The sequence below is a fragment of the Protomyctophum bolini genome (genome assembly GCF_963924005.1).
Source record: "Protomyctophum bolini genome assembly, chromosome: 17".
Lineage (NCBI taxonomy): Eukaryota > Metazoa > Chordata > Actinopteri > Myctophiformes > Myctophidae > Protomyctophum > Protomyctophum bolini.
The window spans coordinates 29317947-29337122 of record NC_137878.1 but is presented as its reverse complement, the minus strand read 5'-3'; the positions used below and the strand labels follow the sequence as shown (position 1 = coordinate 29337122).

General features: G+C 41.4%; 2 protein-coding genes across 3 annotated transcripts; both read left to right on the top strand.

Annotated features, from left to right (window-relative positions):
* Positions 1-67: 67 nt before the first annotated feature.
* On the top strand, positions 68-13827 carry rragcb (Ras-related GTP binding Cb). 2 transcript variants are annotated; one of them, XM_080787117.1, is made up of 10 exons: positions 68-560; positions 751-954; positions 1465-1664; positions 2562-2676; positions 2811-2953; positions 3050-3192; positions 3302-3438; positions 4656-5007; positions 5485-5648; positions 13802-13827. In XM_080787117.1, the coding sequence occupies exons 1-8, from the start codon at positions 375-377 to the stop codon at positions 4701-4703; spliced, it is 1176 nt and encodes a 391-aa protein (XP_080643243.1). In that variant the 5' UTR covers positions 68-374; the 3' UTR covers positions 4704-5007; positions 5485-5648; positions 13802-13827. The 2 variants fall into 2 exon arrangements, with proteins under 2 accessions (XP_080643243.1, XP_080643244.1); XM_080787118.1 differs by lacking the exon at positions 13802-13827 and having other exon boundaries at positions 5527-5648.
* Positions 13819-19000, top strand: fhl3b (four and a half LIM domains 3b; the record flags this gene model as incomplete). Its single annotated transcript, XM_080787189.1, has 5 exons — positions 13819-13974; positions 16274-16448; positions 17369-17538; positions 17721-17907; positions 18927-19000. 5 exons carry the CDS (start codon positions 13819-13821, stop codon positions 18998-19000), a joined length of 762 nt encoding a protein of 253 aa, XP_080643315.1.
* Positions 19001-19176: the final 176 nt, after the last annotated feature.

The window sequence follows — 19176 nt, the reverse complement described above, 5'->3', positions numbered from 1 at the left end:
TAGCACTGCTAACCAATCACACGCAGAGGGCGGAGACGTTATCGTCAGTCACGAGGGCGGAAGGGTCTGACTTGTGATCACCAGTTCGTGTTCAGCTGCTGCTTAGCTAAGCCATCATCTACACTTTATTACTGGTCGCTCTTTTATTCATATTTATTACTTGTGTGGGCGGCTGTTTGATATTCATATTGTAAGATGTGGATACTTTACAGAATAGTCTTGGACTAAAACCAACCGCCAAGCCCAGATCAAATGGTATCGCTCCTTTCCCTGTTAGCCATGAAAGTCGATAACAACATTCCACATCGGATTTAGCCTCACATTGGTGGCTTTTGTTGAACACGGTGATCAGTCGGATAACAAGGGACATCATCATGTCGATTCAGTACGAAGAACCAACATTGACAGGGAGTTTTGGTGTCGTTGGTTCGTTTCCCAAGGATTTTGGCTATGGTGTGGAAGAAGAACCAGACATCGAAGAGAGCTCGACGTCAGCTGACTCCAAACCACGAATACTATTGATGGGACTGAGACGGAGTGGAAAATCGTCCATTCAGAAGGTAATCTTTCTACCTCCAGCATACAAAGTACAAACACACCCCACCCGTGTGGAAACGGCAGAGCTCCCATTACCGCCCTCTCTTCTGAGGGGGTGGGCAAATTAAATCACGTTTTTGGTTATATTATCTAAACACGATGAAATTGTGATTATACACGAGGATAATATAGTATTTTTGTTCCCCTGCCTAGGTTGTATTCCACAAGATGTCACCCAACGAAACACTGTTCTTGGAGAGCACTAACAAAATCTACAAGGATGATATCTCCAGCAGCTCTTTTGTCAACTTCCAGATTTGGGACTTCCCAGGGCAGGTGGACTTCTTTGACCCCACGTTCGACTATGAGATGATCTTTCGGGGTACAGGGGCGTTGATATTCGTGATTGATGCCCAGGTAGGATGTCTGTACATTATACTGTATGTTATGCACCATTGCACCCATTAACCTACATTAACCATTAGTCTGTGGGTTGTGGTGGTACTAGTGACACAATAGGCTACATGACCTGTGGAATTTATTTGATTGATTGGTTGAAATTAAAGTTCATTAGACAGAAATGTAAAAATCACACTCGTGAAGTTTGGGGTGCTCTTATCCTACATTCCTTGCTCAGCCAATCAAATAATCACATTCCGTGGTACAAACACACAAAGCTGTGCATGGGACAGCTTTGTGCAACAGAATACAGTCAAAACTTAACGTAAGATTGATATGTGATATGCATTTTTTGGGGTGTCGGGGCATGCTTGGGTGGCAATGCTATAGGAGAATTTACCCATACCGGTATTTGTTTTGAAAGTGTGTGCTGTGTGGTACCAGATTGTTCTCATTGCTTCATAAAGACTCGGTCACGACTCACGGCCATTGCTAAATGATTATTTCTTTGTACACTCCTTTTACTAGGATGATTATGTTGAGGCTCTTGTGAGATTACATCTCACTGTCTCCAGGGCCTACAAAGTCAACCCAGAAATCAACTTTGAGGTGTTCATCCATAAAGTAGATGGTCTGTCAGATGACCATAAGATCGAGACGCAACGAGACATCCATCAGAGGGCCAACGATGACCTGGCTGATGCCAGTCTAGAGAAGCTTCACCTCAGGTGAGGTTTGTTGAAAGAACACTTTTCTTTTCTTTTTAAATATTTTTTTGAATATGTACGAAAGCATGTGTGAAAAAAACGTTACTGTCACAATATTGCTGTGAATGCGTAGATATAAATTCGATTATATTGAACATAAATTGCAGATATTGGGCATAAAATGAAAGATTGTGTCAATGTCATTAATGTAAAGTTTGACAAACTTTTGAGTTGAGTTTGACAAAAAGAAGATATGTATAGCTTGAATGTAGCTACCGGCAAATGACATGATCAGCAGGGATTTCAAGGATCTAACTACATATTTTTCTTCCTGGCACATTAGCACGCTAAAATAGAAACCAACAGGCTTCATTTTCATGGAAAGCTAGCTACCATGTTAAAATAGTGGTAGCAGTAGTTCAATCAAACAAGTTTGATCAAGCTTGAAATCCTTGAATATGATGTCATCCTAAATGTTCTAGCTACCCACAGGCTGCCTCTGACGCACAGAGCCTGTAGACTGAAATTGTACCCTATACAGCGCAGGCACACCTGAGCATCAAGAAGATGCCAAAAACCACTCGTGGCCGGCGTCTCTTCCGGGTTTTTAGACAGCTGTTGGATGGAAAATGAAGCTCCACCCACACGGCAGCTGCGGGGCAAGCTTTTCCGGGAATCTGGCCGATGCTGCATCCTGCCGCGTGGTTGGAGTTGAATTTCCATCCACCAGCTGTCTAAAAATCCGGAAGAATCCGCAACGAGTGGCTTTTGGCCGCACATGGAATCCCAAGTGTGCATTAATGAGGAGGATCCTATTATTCTAAATGCACAATGATAAAACTCATATTCTATTCTATTCTAACACTTTCAGCATATTTTCTAATGCCGTATGTTGACTCTTCTGTCTTTTTCTCATAGCTTTTACTTGACCAGTATCTACGACCACTCCATATTTGAGGCCTTCAGTAAAGTAGTGCAGAAGCTCATTCCTCAGTTGCCGACTTTGGAGAACCTTTTGGACATATTTATATCTGTACGTTTCCCTTTTTTGTCATGCAATACATATTTTAATTGCTACAAACACATCCATGTATCTCTGCTTGGTACTCTTTATTGTGTGTATATATGTATGTATATGTATTCATTTATGTGTTTTCTTTTTTACAGAATTCTGGGATTGAGAAGGCTTTCCTGTTTGACGTAGTTAGTAAGATCTACATTGCCACAGATAGCTCTCCGGTAGACATGCAGTCCTATGAGCTCTGCTGTGACATGATAGATGTTGTCATTGACGTCTCCTGCATTTATGGGTAAGAAATAACACTTCAAATTGTATTCCGAATTTCTGTCTGATGTCTGTGCACTGCAGAACGTTTACGCTTCCCATCCTTTCTCTTTGACGTCAGCCTTAGTGAAGATGGCAGTGCCTATGACAAGGAGTCACTGGCCATCATCAAACTCAATAACACCACCGTCCTTTACTTGAAGGAAGTCACCAGGTTCCTTGCTCTTGTCTGTATCCTCAGAGAGGAGAGCTTTGAGAGGAAAGGTATGAAGTCCCAAAATTATTTGACAGTGGTTCAGTTACAATACGTGGTGCTGAGCCGCGTCTCCCCAGGAATTAACTGCTTATTACGATTTTTCTGTCTTGTTCACAGGTTTGATAGACTACAATTTTCACTGTTTCCGCAAAGCCATCCATGAGGTGTTTGAAGTTGGCAATTCAACACAAAGGATGGGCAAGAATCCAGCTGGCTCACCCAGCAACAGTCTGATGAGCCCGAACTATGCTGCGGTAAATGGAAGTGCTCTTTGAAAGAAGGCAATGAACCACAAACCATTAGATTAGAACATTGAGCAAAGGCATGGAAAACATAAAAATGGACAGGTGTCTCATGTGCAACAGATGCAGATTGTTCTATGTGCAGAACACCAGACTGAGAAGCTGAGCTGCACAAGTGCACAGTGCACACATATCAATATAATCTGTCATTGAACTAATGACAGATTAAATATATTTTCTGCAAATAACTGTAAAGCTGCTGGATGAAAGCAGGCAATGGCCGTCTTTGGTCTCTCCCTGCACATGCTCTTTGATTGGAGAGGGAAATAAATACTCTTAGTATATTGGTTTTAAAGAAATCTTGGGCAAAATAATGAAAATTTCTATTGGCTAGTAAGTAATTTTTATGTTTTGCTTCCCTCTGCTGGTCGCAGTGGTTGGTGTACAAATTTCAAAAGCCAATTTCAAGGTTTAGCAACCTAGTATCATTAGAAGTTAGAACAGACAAATGTAGTCAGTAAAGACAGTGGCAGCTTTGTATTACATTTCTAAGCATTATTCATGACATCTGTGGGGTGAGGTTCAGTTGTGACTAAGTAGATTTAAGTACACAGTAAAATCCTCAGTGTTATTTAATGGACGGTGTACAAGTGTCCAAATCCATGTGGTTACCTGTGTACACTCTCAAATGGAAAGATTAACATTGTGTACTTTTCTGCACAGAGCTACTCACGTGAATTTGTGACAGTCACATATGCTTTATGTTTACCAGTCAACTTTCTGTATTTTAAGTTTCTGAAAACTGAGCACAACTCCAACGGGTCCAAATATTTTTTTACAAGTACATGTAACAGAACAAACCTGTTTTATATTTGCTAATTTTACTTTGAAATATTGAGTGCTGTAAATGGGTTTTATCCTGAACATTTAGAAAAAAAAGATCCCGTTGTGCACAATATTTGTACCTTACTATATAAACCAGCTAAGCTCAGTATGTTTAGTGTTGATAATTAGTCATGCCACTACTACTGTCCAGTGTTCTGCTCAGGATCCTCATAGACCTTAACTGTGCCAGTGACACCATTAGCGTCTTGGGTGATTTACAGTGCTCCAACCATGGAGACAAAGGAATGTTGGTCTTAATGGAGTCTGGAATAACTGATTATACCTTTCATTTGGCCAATCCACTGCACCAGCTGACAGTTTTTCCTTTTTCCACCCTCCCATAGCTTGGTGAACTTGCAGCCAAATCTGCCATAGTGAGATTCTGTTTGTAGCATTTGATGATTTACTTTCCAGTGCAAGTTGAGTGTGATCTTTATTTTGTTTTTAAATGTACATAGGCTTTAATAGAGTAATATAATATTTCATATTGTGTTGATTTGATCCTAATCTTAAAGAGAACAAACTTAGATGACAAGGGAAATGTGACTGTCTCCCACTATTTTGTCTGAAATTGTGAACATTAAAGTTATTTTTTCATTGTATAACTTTAACTCCTATTTGTGTCCTTCTGGAGCTATTGCAGAGATGAACAGCAGATGGCATCATATCCTCATGTTAAATGCTAGAGGCTTCAAGGTGATGTACTTATGTATTCTAATCTATGGCAAGATCTTGTCAGAATTTTTGTGAATAAATTAGTCTTTACAGTATTTATATTGCTGGTTTTCAAAGTGGTTCCCGAGGACCTTGATATGGATCCAACGGGTCCCCAGCAAAATGAGAAACAGTTTATATATGATTCAAGCCCGTTTTAATTTTTTGCTTATTCAAAAATAGCTGATGTACAAGCTCATTAAGCGTTGTAAGCTTGCATTTCTATTTCCAAAAAAATCTTGGCAATCCTGACAATTATCTTATCGAGTCCCTGACACAGTCTGTGGCCAAATAAATGAAATATAGATTACTTGAGAACCACTGTTGCATGGACAACTTTTACTGTTTGTAAACAACAATGAACAGATAGTGTGTCTGTATAGGATAGGCTACCTTGGGAAACAGAGCATTAGTTGTGTGATGTGATCATGTGCTCATATACATTGTGACATGCCGTAGTGGCAGGATGGAGCCACAACTGAAGCCTCTAATCAACCCCAGACCTCCAGCTCCAGACCCATATGGAAAATGGAGGTCAAGAAGGAAGAAAATGATATCTTGCTCTCCAGGAAATTTAAGGACCCGGCAGTTTGTCACAACCACAGCATTTACAGAGTGAGCTTGTGAGTATTGACTGGAACATAAAACTTAAACTTGAAAGACAGCATAAAGAGCTCATAGCCTTCAGTGTGCCACCATCTGCTGCATGACAAATGCACATGTGCAGAAAGAGGCTGGTATTGGGGTGTGAAGCATTAAATATGACTAAAGGAAAAGGACAAATTGTGGTTTACACACTACTGTACATTCAAACACAGGCTACTCAAGTATATTACTATACTATAGTTGTTTACTTTACTTAAATATTTCTGTTTTTGATACTTTGTAAATGTAATTCTATTACACACTTCAATCTAAATGGCAAACCTGAGTGCATCTTCCACCACAGATAATTATAGGCAAATAAAGAGTGTAGAGCCTTGGCCTAATCCTAATGTATTATAGCCTACCAAATATGGGGCACTCACAAATCACTGTTCTAAGGTGTCTGTGGAGGGGGGAGGGAACGAAAGAGAGGAGGCGGGATTTGAATGCGTGGGTTGGCTGTATTTACGCACGAAGCAATCAAACCCATCATTTGTCGGAGGCGACTATTAGGAGTCCTCATTCAAGAAAGAGACAGAGCACCGCCACCACGCCGAAAGCATCAGGGGATAGTGGGATACGTTCGTTAAATAAAGACCGGTGAGTTGTTTTCTATTTACGGTAATACCTATAGCATAAGCCTAGCCGAATGTTCATACAAGGGTTATAAGATATATATATATGCTGCAGCTACTTAATTAAAAAGAGAGACCTACAAAGGGCTACAAGTCTGTCAGGATGAGATTCATCATGTCTACGAATATTTTACATATTGCCATTATGCGTGGCTCGCGCTGACAGTGAGACACATAACCGGTTTTCGTTCTGAAACGTCAAATCACTGTCACTCACTCACTCACTCGCTGTCGTATTAAAAATGTGTTAAATCATCATCTCCCCTTTACTTGCTTGCTTGATGAATTGTTGGACAAAATCAGTCAAACTAAAACCCTTTACTGTAGCAAATGCAATTGAACTGAAAACCTTTTAAGACTACTGTTATTTATGTGTAGCCAACAGAAGACAAAAGCTCTGCTGACTGCAGCTGAGAGGACACTCTTAAAAAAAAAAAAAAAAAAGCTTGCTTAATGACTTGTTGGACAAACTCGGCCAAACTGAAGATATTTATCATATTAGGCCTACTGTATAACATTAGCCAGGGTATTGGTACACTTTTGCCTCGTCCAAAAGCTCTGCTCAAAAGAGGATTATCTTTTCCCTTTTTTTTTTTTAAGAAAAAGAAAAGACAGGATGCTCCTCAGTTCACAGGAGGATACAGTGTTTCCTCTGGAAAATGAGGAAACAGTTAATATTGGGTAGTAAAACTAGGCACTGTGTGTAACTGATATCCAAGACCACAGTAAGGGCCGGCGACTGCTTTTCCTTCTTTTAAGTAGGATTTATGGACTGAAAAACAAGGTGACCATTGAGTAAATGTCCCCTCTCTGTTAACGAGTCCTGATTTATAGCCCAGAATGAGATGCCTGAAATATGACACATTGATAAAGGTTAAGCCTGGTGCAGGCTGTCCTAGCCTTCTTTGTAGGAAAAGAGCAGATCTATTCAACCTCACACCATCACCATGCTGCATCCACAATGCGTTTTTTGAAGTTTGTAGGTCGCCTATTTTCCTCGTGTGACACCGTCCTATTAGGGAGTCTACATTTGGCATTAGAGGTTAGATATTATGGCATTGGTTAGAGGGCAGTGATTTCATATATTAGCCTTTATACGTTTATTAGCATGTTATATAATGGCAAATTTTGTACGTCTAGAACAGGGCTTCTCAAAGTGGGTGCCTTGACGCTAGTCCAAGGGTTCCTCAGAATACTCTAATATTTGGAATTTATCAATGTCACTTCAGTTTAACCACTTACTGTATATACTGTATATATATACCGAGAACTGTACTTGGTGCATTCTTTTTCAGCCTACAGTGAGCTTTTCAGTGACCTTGTAGATTGGCTATTTTTGATGAATGTTCCCCCCAGAATAAGAATGCTGGGGTTTTAAGTGGTTAAACGCCAAGTAATATAAAAGCTATTTTCAGTATGTCCTAATGTGGAAACAATTATTCTCACCAGTTGTCTTTGTGGCATACTGTATCTTTGGGAGAACGATTTTTTTTTTTTTTTACAAAAGGTGCTATAAAGAAACTGTGTAAGTCAGGGGTGCCGTGGATGAAAAAGTGATTTACAGGGGTGCCCTGGGCCAACCGCTGGTCTAGGACCATGTCAATGAGGCTATTCAGTCATATGGTCTTGAGTCACAATGATGTCATGTTACATGTTGTCCGCTTCAGCCCTACAAGGATATTTGTTCCACAGACTCAACACCCAATTCACACCAAGTTAAATAGTTTCCAAGTGTTAAACAGCAAGACACACATAGCATCATCGCACTCCATTCCATTTGGGTAAAAGTAACGATTGAGTTCAGCATGTATTCTCCTCCTGCTCTATCATCAGAAAGGCTTTTGCGGAAAAAATCCACTCTTTTTTTTTCTCCTGAAAGGAATTTTGAGTTCAGTTTTTTTTCTCTTTAGAAAACAGAGGGTGGAAGAAAAATGCATTTGTTTGCTTTTTTCGTCTCTGTGTTGCCACGTTTTGACCACACGCACATTCTTCTGAAATTCTTCTTGTTGGCGAAGGTTGGGCCTGTATACAACCAGTGGAATTGAGCCAGATAACAGCTAAAGGAGATGGATTGTGTATTGGGCCCCACTGACTGTAAGATACAGGGTCAGACAATCGGGTAGACATTAGTTCCAGACTGTCCAAGAACCCCTAACAGCACCAGTTTCCCCCATTCTCAATCCACAGGAGAGTCAACAATGGAAAGTTTAGAAACCTGTGGTTTTTATGTTTGTGAGATGTGAGAAAGTTAGTGAAATCTCTGATCGGTATACTATCCTTCGGGAATATTATGCTTTATTCAAAATATTCTCAGTTTCGAAATACACATGCTGCCATCTACTCTAGTCGCCCTATCTTGCCATATTTGCAATTGTTTGCCATTTTGAAAAACATTAAAAAATTGTTAAACTAGACGATCTACATCGACATCGTTGATATTTTACAAAATCGTTAAAACTGTTTTTGAACAGGTCTTCCACACTGACTTTCCACACAATGACTTACATCAATCTTTGGCATTGAACAATTTTGATTCTACCTTCATTGATCTTTCTACATTGCCATGAATGGCGACTCTAAGCCCAGTTTTTCAGTAAACAACAGACATTGTGTGCTTCTCGGACATGAGGATGTTACTCCAAATCAAAGACAAATAAATCGGATCTGTAAAAACATGAAACGGATGCAGGAGGGGAACAGATGAACTGTTCCCCAAAGAAAACAAATAGCTGATATTAACACCCAAGGCATCAAGACATACCACTTCCAACTGCTTATGGGAAAATATGTACATATATATTTGGTTTGGAACTTTGAATAATAGACGCTGAAATTAGACCAACTGTGTATATTTACGTTACTGAAACAACCAAGTGTCCAAATATAACATAGCCTGTTCCCTGTCATAAGCAATGTCACTCAAATGGATTTGGAAAGTGATTTCTATTAAAATAAGAGAATTCTTATTCTCTTATTTTAACGTATTCAGCTTTCTTTTAAGTAGCAAGATTAATATTCCTAAAACATTGACATTTTATTTTCACCATTTTCGTTTGTTTCGAAGCATCAGAACATTTTCTTTTGTTCAACGGTTATAAAAGAGTATTTAATGATCTCTGACAGTGGGCTGGTGTTTGTTGGCCAGGCGTGAGGCTCAGGGCCCCCAGGTCAGGACCTTTGTTGCGGGAGCCTACATAGTTTTCCACGAGGAACATAGTCAACTGGAGAATTAAGAAAAAAACATAGCAAAGCACATTCTTTATTAGCTCTGCTTTCCTTTCGGTTTATTATAGGCATAGTTTAGTTGTTTTTGTACGTCTGTTCACTGTGCTACTCAATTAGCAGATGGACGGATAGGTGATCAATAACCTTTTACTTGAATACTATTGTGAAATTGTGTGTGACACAGCTCTATGATACTCATTGTAATTGAAGTATTTGGGGTTGAAGTGCGGAAGGATGAGATATTAACACTTGCCTTGTCCTACTCTGCTAGTCTTGTATTATTTTTCTGTGTCATAATTTATGGCCTCAACCAAAATGTAGAGCTTGATATCGCAGCCTTGTTTATAACAAAATGACCAGCTGATCATACTGTGTAGCCTACTGTGTGCCTACCAATACTGTAATTCGGTTCATTTATGGAACAAGGGTGTGTCACACAATATGAGAACTGTTCTAAGGTTGTGGGGTCATCTAACGGTCATAAACGGTCATAAACCGTTTTGTGGAAAATAAACAAGATTGTGAGTAACACCCCCTTTTCCTATTCCCAGCATAGTCCCTGTGTTCCTTCTCTGGTTATTACTGTATTGAACAAAGCTGTGATTGTAAATTCAAGAGTGTGCTGCTGAGACAGGTGCTGGAAGTCTGCCTGTGGGATACTGGAGGTTCTGCACTGTAGCTGTATGATTCTGTGGATATGACACTTTTAACACAATGTTTCATGGATGCAGAGACCCTTACCGAGTGGTTTTCATCATGGAACATTCTGGTTTGTAAACCTTGAGACACAGTCTAAATCCCTACGTTGGGAAGATAAACAGCGACACCATACAGCACTCGCATAGCTCACACACCCCTGGCTCTGTGTCCAAAAGAACTGTCAGGACGTTTTAGGAGACAACACCACCGGCAAGCCTTGAAGGGACAAGAGGCAGGCGGCCTAGTGGCCGATCATGGGAGAGTGTTGCCATTTGGCTCGTGATGCAAAGCATTCTCAGCCAAGTGACTCCAGTTAATATTTCACTGGGATGGACAATATATCAGAGAAGAATGCAAAGTGTCTGCTTGTCATTGTGAACTGTGGACTTGCTGTTCGATAGTGTGCTAGCGGAGAAAGAACACTCACGCAGGATGGATGTCTGTTTGGCTTAACCTCTCAGGAAAATAAGTGTGTGTGTGTGTGTGTGTGTGTGTGTGTGTGTGTGTGTGTGTGTGTGTGTGTGTGTGTGTGGGGGGGGTGATATGTAATTAGTGGATGCAGTCACAGTCACCTTGAGAAAGATGTGGAACCATCGCTGACCAAAAATATACTGCTGCCTAGTTTGTGTCTAACCTAATAAAAGGCCTGAGTTGTCCAGACTACTACTAAATGTCAAGAGATCCTTCGAACTTCAAAAACAAACTCTTCGTGACTTAAGGACTTCAGCTAGTTTAAAAGGGCATGTACAAACCCAAGGCTTTCTCTAAATCAGTAAAGGAAGTTATACAGGTTTTTTAGGGCAGGCACAGTGTTTCCGGTAGGTAGGATTGTTGGTCCATAATGTTGTTGTGACCAAAATGTGTGAAAACCATGACATTCATTTTGATTGCATTCTGAAGAGGGACAACTAAAGGCTGCAGAATGTATTTACAGATGTTGTGCCTCAGGAAAAGGAACAAAAACACAGAATGAGAGAGGACTGTGTCCGGAAGGAAAGCCATTGTTGTATCACAGCTTTCATTGTTTTTGCGATAGATGAGACTAGAATAGAAGCCAAACTGCCTTAGACATTTGGAGGGGAAGTCAGGCTGATCCCCCTCATCACCACTACCAGACAGTAAACGGACACAAAACAGACATGGATGTTATGTTTTGTTTCTGTTTGGGGTTTGCTTATGTCTGTTTGACCTTGCTCGTACAGATCCATAGTTTAACCGGAGGCAGCCCTGTTATCAGCAGGGAGGACGCGTTGGAATGTCCAATGATTCGCTGACTTTGGCGGCAAGTTAGTAATCATTGAGATACAGTAGTTAAGGAAATAGAGTTGGGTCTGTGTAGTCTTGAGAACATGACTAGAGTGTCTTTTGTGTGTTTACCAGATTTTTCAGGATTAAGTATTTCATATTTGGAAATTCGAAACAGGAAGTCTGATAGCAGTCAAACATGGAATTTTGGCCCCGACTCTCAAACTGTCTTCTAAATGGACCAGAGGCAAATAGAGGTTCCAGAACATTAAGCGCAATACCTGGAAAAGAAAGAAATCAGCTCTGTGGAATGCAAGGGCCTTCCATGAGAAATGTTTATTTCTTACCACCCTCTGCTTTATATTAAACCACAGGGCGCTTAATTGTTTTTCTGAGAAGTGGGCTCCATTATGAGCAATGGTTTCTGCCTGGGTTCAGTCACTGGGTTGAAATGGGGTCCATGGCGTCATCGTCTGTTAAGTGGGGCCTGAGCCCTTTAACGTCCCCTGGGGGATTTCAGTCCTAGATCAAAACCACGCTGTTCTCAGCTGGACTTTGTTGATCCCACCTCACCCCCCTCCCAAATGTATTTTTTATTTTTTACATTTTGGAAGCATGACAAACACTTTCTGTGCCCAAGAGAGTGGGGGGGTGATTATAAACAAAATTCCCATCCAAGAGAAACATTTACGTCCCAGACTTTCGAGTCTTTGCGCATGCCATATTCCTGACATTGTTTTCTTGACGATGCGATACCCATGCTCTGGAGAACTTTTGTGTTCATGCCATGCTAGTCTTAAGACTAATTATACTTTATCGTACAACCACGTTGCTTGCTGCCAGATTTTCAGTGAATGACATAGTCGGACAATGAAGGATAAATTCGGCTTTTAAGTTTTAACCCCATGCTCTCAAGTCTAAAATCCTCAGCCCAAGTACTGTAGCAAGGCCAGCCATACTTTATTTCCTTACTCATCGACTAACTGTCATATGAATCAGAACTGGGATCACATACTCTAGTTCCCCATTGGGTTTAGAAACAGTCAGTGGTATGAGGATACTAGCTCACTACAGCTAGAGAATTTTCAATAATATTTCCATTCATACTTCCTCTGTCAATAGCCAATGTACAAGCTCACAACGTGTATGTGGACTCATTGTGTACTTATATACCTTATGTACCTTATATTTTTGCTGAATGTGTGCCCCAGAAAAAGCCCCCCCCCCATACATGCAGCACACGTGCACACACACCCGCGCACACACACAGACACACACATGTGTGCGCACACATACTCACACACACATGTGTGTGCACACATACACACACATATGTGAGTGCACACATACGCACGCACACACACAATCAAAAAGGCTTTGAAATAGAGACGTCTCTTTCATTGCAGCTTCCAACAATTAATATCGTTTAGTGTTTCTTTTCCAATGCCAGACTGCCACGGGGGGTTTCCTTCAAACAATGTGGTAGAGAGCGAGGGAGAAACGTTAACCGCTTTCACTTGTTGATGAGGATTCAGGAATGATGAAATGGTGGAAGCAGCTACATCGTTACTTCACTAATTTACTCAGGAACTGCATGGCCATAAGTTATTGGAACAGACATTTGCTCAGCCCTTTCTCTGTTCTCAGCGGTTAAATCAGTTTTATGCACTATGCGTAACATTTGTAACCATACAATTTCCATGCCTCTCAGAATACATTCTCTCTCCGTCTCTTTCCAGCTTACTTACAGTAAAATCCTCAGTGTTAATTTATCCAGTTAACTTTCAGAGTTAACCATTTGAACCTTAGCATCCCTATACTATATATCATCATAGGAAACGTTCGGCAACAATACCTACAATCTCAGCTACAATATCTACAAGCTCAGAACACATTGTGTTGCAATGAGCTGTGAGCTTGTAGAATGGCTATTTTCGGCAGAGCAAAGCAAAGCAAAGTTTACCCAGGGTAACTGGACTAAGCTCAATAACTTGTTTACAGCCAGGCCCTGCTCATAGAACATTTCATGGTAAGGGTTCAATGCCTTGCTCAAGGACACTGCAACGGTGGTAATTTTAACGTGCCGGTCCGGGGATACGAACTAGCGACCTTCCGATATAAAGACCGCTCCGCAAACCGTTCGGCCACCGCTGCAAAGAGGTGTAGAGTAGAAAAGACGAGTGGGGGCGCAAGGATAGACCACTGTGGCACTCCGATCAACAAATTATACACGGTTCAAGTGGTTCTAAGGATTTCACTGTGTATCCACTCTCCCTGTGTCAGGATGTTCTGGTAAAAAAAACGTGTCTGTTTTTTCTCTGTTCCAGGACCTGTGTAGGACAACATGAGTGACCGTTTCGACTGCAAAAACTGCAACGAGTCCCTGTATGGACGAAAATACATCCAGGTCGATGAGAAGCCTCACTGCATCCCCTGCTATGACCGCTTGTATGCCAATACCTGTCAGGAATGTAAAGAACTCATTGCACATAATACCAGGGTAAGGTGTGTGTGTGTGTGTGTGTGTGTGTGTGTGTGTGTGTGTGTGTGTGTGTGTGTGTGTGTGTGTGTGTGTGTGTGTGTGTGTGTGTGTGTGTGTGTGTGTGTGTGTGTGTGTGTGTGTGTGTGTGTGTGTGTGTGTGTGTGTGTGTGTGTGTGTGTGTGTGTGTGTGTGTGTGTGTGTGTGTGTGTGTGTGTGTGTGTGTGTGTGTGTGTGTGTGTGTGTGTGGGTGGGTGGGTGGGTGGGTGATGGGAGCCTCCTACATTCCCTTTTGTTGGCTCCAACCAGAGCCTTCTAGACTATTAGAGAGTTGTGTCACCTCCGTTCACTTCTTGACTCTTCTACATAGCCTTCTATTGGTGAATAGTGACAAAGCCCTGAACCGGAAGTTTACAGAATGCACTGGAGTCTGTGAGAGTATAATTGTCACTATTTCGAGTTACATGAACCATGTGACCAGGCCAGCGCCCGTTTGTGCCCCCTCATTGACGCAACTCTCTAATTATAGAAGGCTCTGGCTCCAACATGGGACTGCTGAGGGGCTTGAAACACCTGGGCCCAGTTATCAATCTAGGCACCAAGGTGTTTGACGACTGCAAGCAGAGTTGTGTGTAGTCTGTAGACATTGGTCAGCGCAGGAGCACCTTACAGACTAGATTAAATTTTAATTTCTATGGCAGAGACAGAGACTTTTAGTTTTTTCCTGAAGTGAGACCTATGGCCCTATTTTGTGCCGCCCCTTATCCCTTTTCCTTAAACGTATTTGTTATTTTTTTATATTTTAAAAACATTTTAAAATAGTTCAAATAGCTGATCTACATCGACACGTTGTGAGCTTGTAGATATAAGATGATATAAGACTTCCTATTGCCTATTCCCCCGCCCCCCTCTTCTCCCGACTCCACACAGCGGAGAACACTGACGTCACCACATTTGGAGTGACATCCCTCTGCACTCTTATTGGTTAGCGAAAATACAAGGTGCACTCCGTATGCCAGTTCTATTTTAAATAACATTTTTATTGAATTTTTACGTTTTCACATAAAGATGAATCGTAAATGTATACAGATAAAGTAAGAGAAACTAGAAAGGTATACATTAAAAGAACAATACAATAAAACAGACAAGAAAAACAAAAAACCCAAAAACAAAAAAAGGAAAGGAAAGGGCGAGCAGCACATACACAATACAGTCAGTTATTCATTAGAAAAAAACAGTACAGCTGGTCGTGTGCCAGTTCTCATGCATGTCTCGCCCAGGCATTTTATCTCCTTTGAAAACAAAACGCCTGCGGTATCCGAGGCCACTACTACTACAAAGCTTATACACAGCCCTAGCCCGTTACAAGCTATTAGGGTTAATGTGATGTTTAATGTTATGTATGTGTCTTTTAAGGTTAGGGTAAGGGATAAGGTTAGGTTGAGATTAGGGTAAGGGTTATGGTTACATTGGTTATGCTTGTATTAAGTGGTTATACTTATGGAGTCAATGTAATGTCCCCCAAAGTGAGACAAGCAATGGTGTGTGTACTGTATTTTTCTTACTCTTGATGATGTCCTTCACAGGTTTTACCACATTTTTGCATGTGTCACTCTGGCTGACACGTTGTCCCGTGTTCAGCTCTAGTAACTTCTGTAAAACAGCTGGAGTTCTTAGAAATTCTTGTATTGTATTGTGTGTGTGTGCTAAATGCCACAATGTCTGAACTTCCCTTGCACTGTGAGTGTTTCGGTCAGTGTAAAATGAAAACAAACAGCTGGAGTATTATGCTTCATTCATCACACTCCATGTTATGTGGCAATCTACAAGCTCACACCACTTTGCATCGCAACGTGCTGTGAGCTTGTAGATCTGCTATTCTTTTACCCGCAACACCATTGTACGACGAAGCAGAAATAAGGCTTTATTATGGACTCCCTATGATGGACTGGCAATGAATAAAGCTGCTGTTTGCTTTGGCTTCCCCTCCTCTCTCCCTCCTGAACCCATCTTTCTCTGTCCCAACGCTCAATTGTTTCTGTAGAAACCCACACGTTAAATATAAGTCATTCTGTTTTTCCTCGCCCGCAATTCAGTGACACCATTTTTCAAAATGCTTGCTTGAACTGGAGCTGAACTGGAACACAAGCAGCTGTTTAAGAATATCAGACAGGGAGTTGTTCCAACGCATGAATATGAAAGTTATTATAGTGATGAAACCTTAATAGCCACTACTGTTTTCACATACACTTAGTGCACTTACTTGCTGTTTTGTTTGATCTATGAACATATGAGATATTTATCTCCTCCTCTCCTCTAGGAGTTGTTCTATGAAGACAGGCACTACCACGAGCATTGCTTCCGTTGTTTCCGCTGTGATCGCTGTCTGGCAGATGAGCCGTTCACCAGCCAGGATGACGCGCTGGTCTGCAACGACTGCTATTTGAATGAGTTCTCTTCCAAATGCGTGGCCTGTGACAAGACCGTCATGCCAGGTAGAGACACGCAAAGGATACTGGCCGTCTGGCCTCGTCATAGTTCAACTTTGTCCCAAATGTTTTTTTTCTTCACATCTCACCACCACCTCCTCCTCAGGGGAAAAATCATGCGTAATGACTCTTTCAGAGTCAGCCACCATTCAAGCGCAGACATCGAAAGCTGTCACACCCAGCTGTGACGTTGTGGACTAAGAGCCTAATGGCCTTTTGTTGAAGGTGTGGCAGCTTAGATGTGACGATGTGTGATTGCTTGCTTACTCAGACTATGAAAATGCCCACATGGGGATCTTTTCTGCCCTGGGCATAATATTATTATGACGACATGGTGCTACACCACTGGTGTCAAATGACAGTGAATTAGCCAGGATTGTGGTCAGGGTGTGGTGTAACTTATAACTCACCAGACCTTTTTGTGAACCAAAGGCAGTCTCAGTTTAGCAAGGTTTAGTTAAACATTACACTGCCTACTTGTTCCTCTCTGAGACTGGGTCTCAATTCCCAAAGCTCGTAAAAACAGGGGCAGTGATTAAGAGATTATTGGAAGTCCATTTTCATAGGCACGACTGGCTGCTGACTTTTGCCTTTAGCCTCTGCAATATTGTGTGTATTTGGAGAGGTATTAACCAGACTGCACACTCTCACATTCATGCGATTAAAATAACAACCACTTATAATGTGGTGAAAACCATTAAATATGAGTTGTATAATGGTGTTGCAATCACGTATGCCTGTGGATTGATTTGTTAAGGCATGTCAGTGCTGATGAGGTTTTATGCAAGATAAGCTGAAGTAATTGTAAGGTGTGTAAAGGTTGTATGAAAACGGGTTAGTCCATCTTTGGTTGTTTCAACATGTTAATCTCAAGTTGCCTTCTTTTTCTGTCGTTCTCCCTACACTATACTTTCCTCTCAACACAGGTTCGAGGAAGCTGGAGTATGGAGGCTCCACATGGCATGAGGACTGTTTTGTTTGTCATGGCTGTGAAAAGCCCATAGGTGCCCAGTCCTTCATCCCAGATAAAGATGACTACTACTGTGTGCCTTGCTATGAGGGCAGGATTGCCCCTCGATGCAGCCACTGCAAAACGGTGAAAAGGCTATTTTAACTATTCATGCAACGGGCTTAAGTGGTTAAACCTCCCTTGGTTCTTGCTTTATATGTTGGTGGATTAGCCATAGACTTTTACAAATGTTGTAGTATTTTGGTTGTTTGCTAATAAGTCAGTAAGCTGTGTCAACTCATTGATAATCATATGTCCATGTTCAACAGGCTCTGGCCAAAGGTGGTGTGACTTACAAGGATGAAATATGGCACAAAGAGTGTTTTGTGTGCACAGGCTGCAAGATCCAACTGGCAGGCCAACCCTTCACCTCCCAGGGGGACAGCCCTTATTGTGTCAAGTGCTTCAGCAACCTTTATTCCCAAAAGTGTGCTGGTTGCAATACAGCAATCACAGGTTAGTGAGTTTGTCTTTTAAAACAGCCCAGTGGTGTGTTCCCACTCCCAGCTACGGTATTATTGATATAAATCAAGATAAAGAAAGGGTGATAGTAAGTTTAGAACATTATCAATATAATAAGCCTCTCCATCTTGGCAGTCTTTACTAGCCTTGGCAAAGAGGCATTGCATGCCAGAGCGACGACATGCATGCAGTGGTATTGCCCACGGCTATGATGTGAATGCCAGTATTTTCAGGTACACAAAGAAAACTGGCAGATCTTCTCTGCTTTTATTACCAGCTGCCTAAGTGTTGGGTATTAGTTGAGTAATGTGTTTATGCACTTTCTCATCCATCACCTGTGTGTAATAATAAAGAGTGAGTGGTTCATTTAGTTCCTTGTTGTTAACCACCTGGAATTGATTCCACTCAGGATTTGGAGATGGGAAATACGTTTCTTTTGAGGACAAGCAGTGGCATCAGCCATGCTTCAAATGCTCACGCTGCTCCGTGTCGTTGGTGGGCGCTGGCTTCTTCCCCGACCGAGACCAGATTCTGTGTACAGACTGCAACAATGACGAATGACCGCCACTGCTTCCGTCTGTAAAATCAATTCAGCCCAACCAGTCAAATATTCATACTTCAGTAGACTATGTACTGTATGCTCTTGGTTTTGCTGACACAAACAGAAAATGTCTAAACCTCAGAATTGCACATGAACACCACATTCTACTAAACCCACCCACAGTATAAATACCAAGCCAATGTTGTATTTCAGTATTTGCATAAACTCTGCTTCTTTGGTCAATCTAAAGCACATTGAAATGTATGTATAAATTCTCCAGAAATGATGTGTAATAATGCCTGACAGCTTGTTTTCCTTTTTGTATTGTACAGTATATTTTGTACAAAAGAGACACATACCATAAATCAGCTATGCTTAGCAAATATTTTTTTTACATTTTCTATAATCAGTGTTGAAAAAGGTTTGTATTGCCCAAGATATCTATTCAAGTATACCTCTTTCATGCACACAGTAAAGGGCTACACACACCGTCTGCGAACGCTGCGCGTCAAACCAGCCGCCTCCTTCAATGAACCTATCGCCTGACACTCCGATACGCCACTGTTCTATTTTCCAGGCGTTGCCGCGCGGCAACGCCTGTGCCGCGTCGGTGCGCACCCGGTGTGTGATGGGCTTCAATGTATCCAGTAAGACTGGATACATTATAACTTCCTTGTTAGGGGGGAATCTTTTTCAAATCTAAATGTTCTTTAGTCCAGAGA

Excerpts from the sequence above, each read along its gene's own strand:
- rragcb (XM_080787117.1), top strand. The coding sequence starts at position 375 with ATGTCGATTCAGTACGAAGAACCAACATTGACAGGGAGTTTTGGTGTC. Across the intron at positions 3,193-3,301 it reads GGAGAGCTTTGAGAGGAAAG|GTTTGATAGACTACAATTTT; the intron begins GTATGAAGTCCC and ends TCTTGTTCACAG. Across the intron at positions 3,439-4,655 it reads TGAGCCCGAACTATGCTGCG|CTTGGTGAACTTGCAGCCAA; the intron begins GTAAATGGAAGT and ends ACCCTCCCATAG.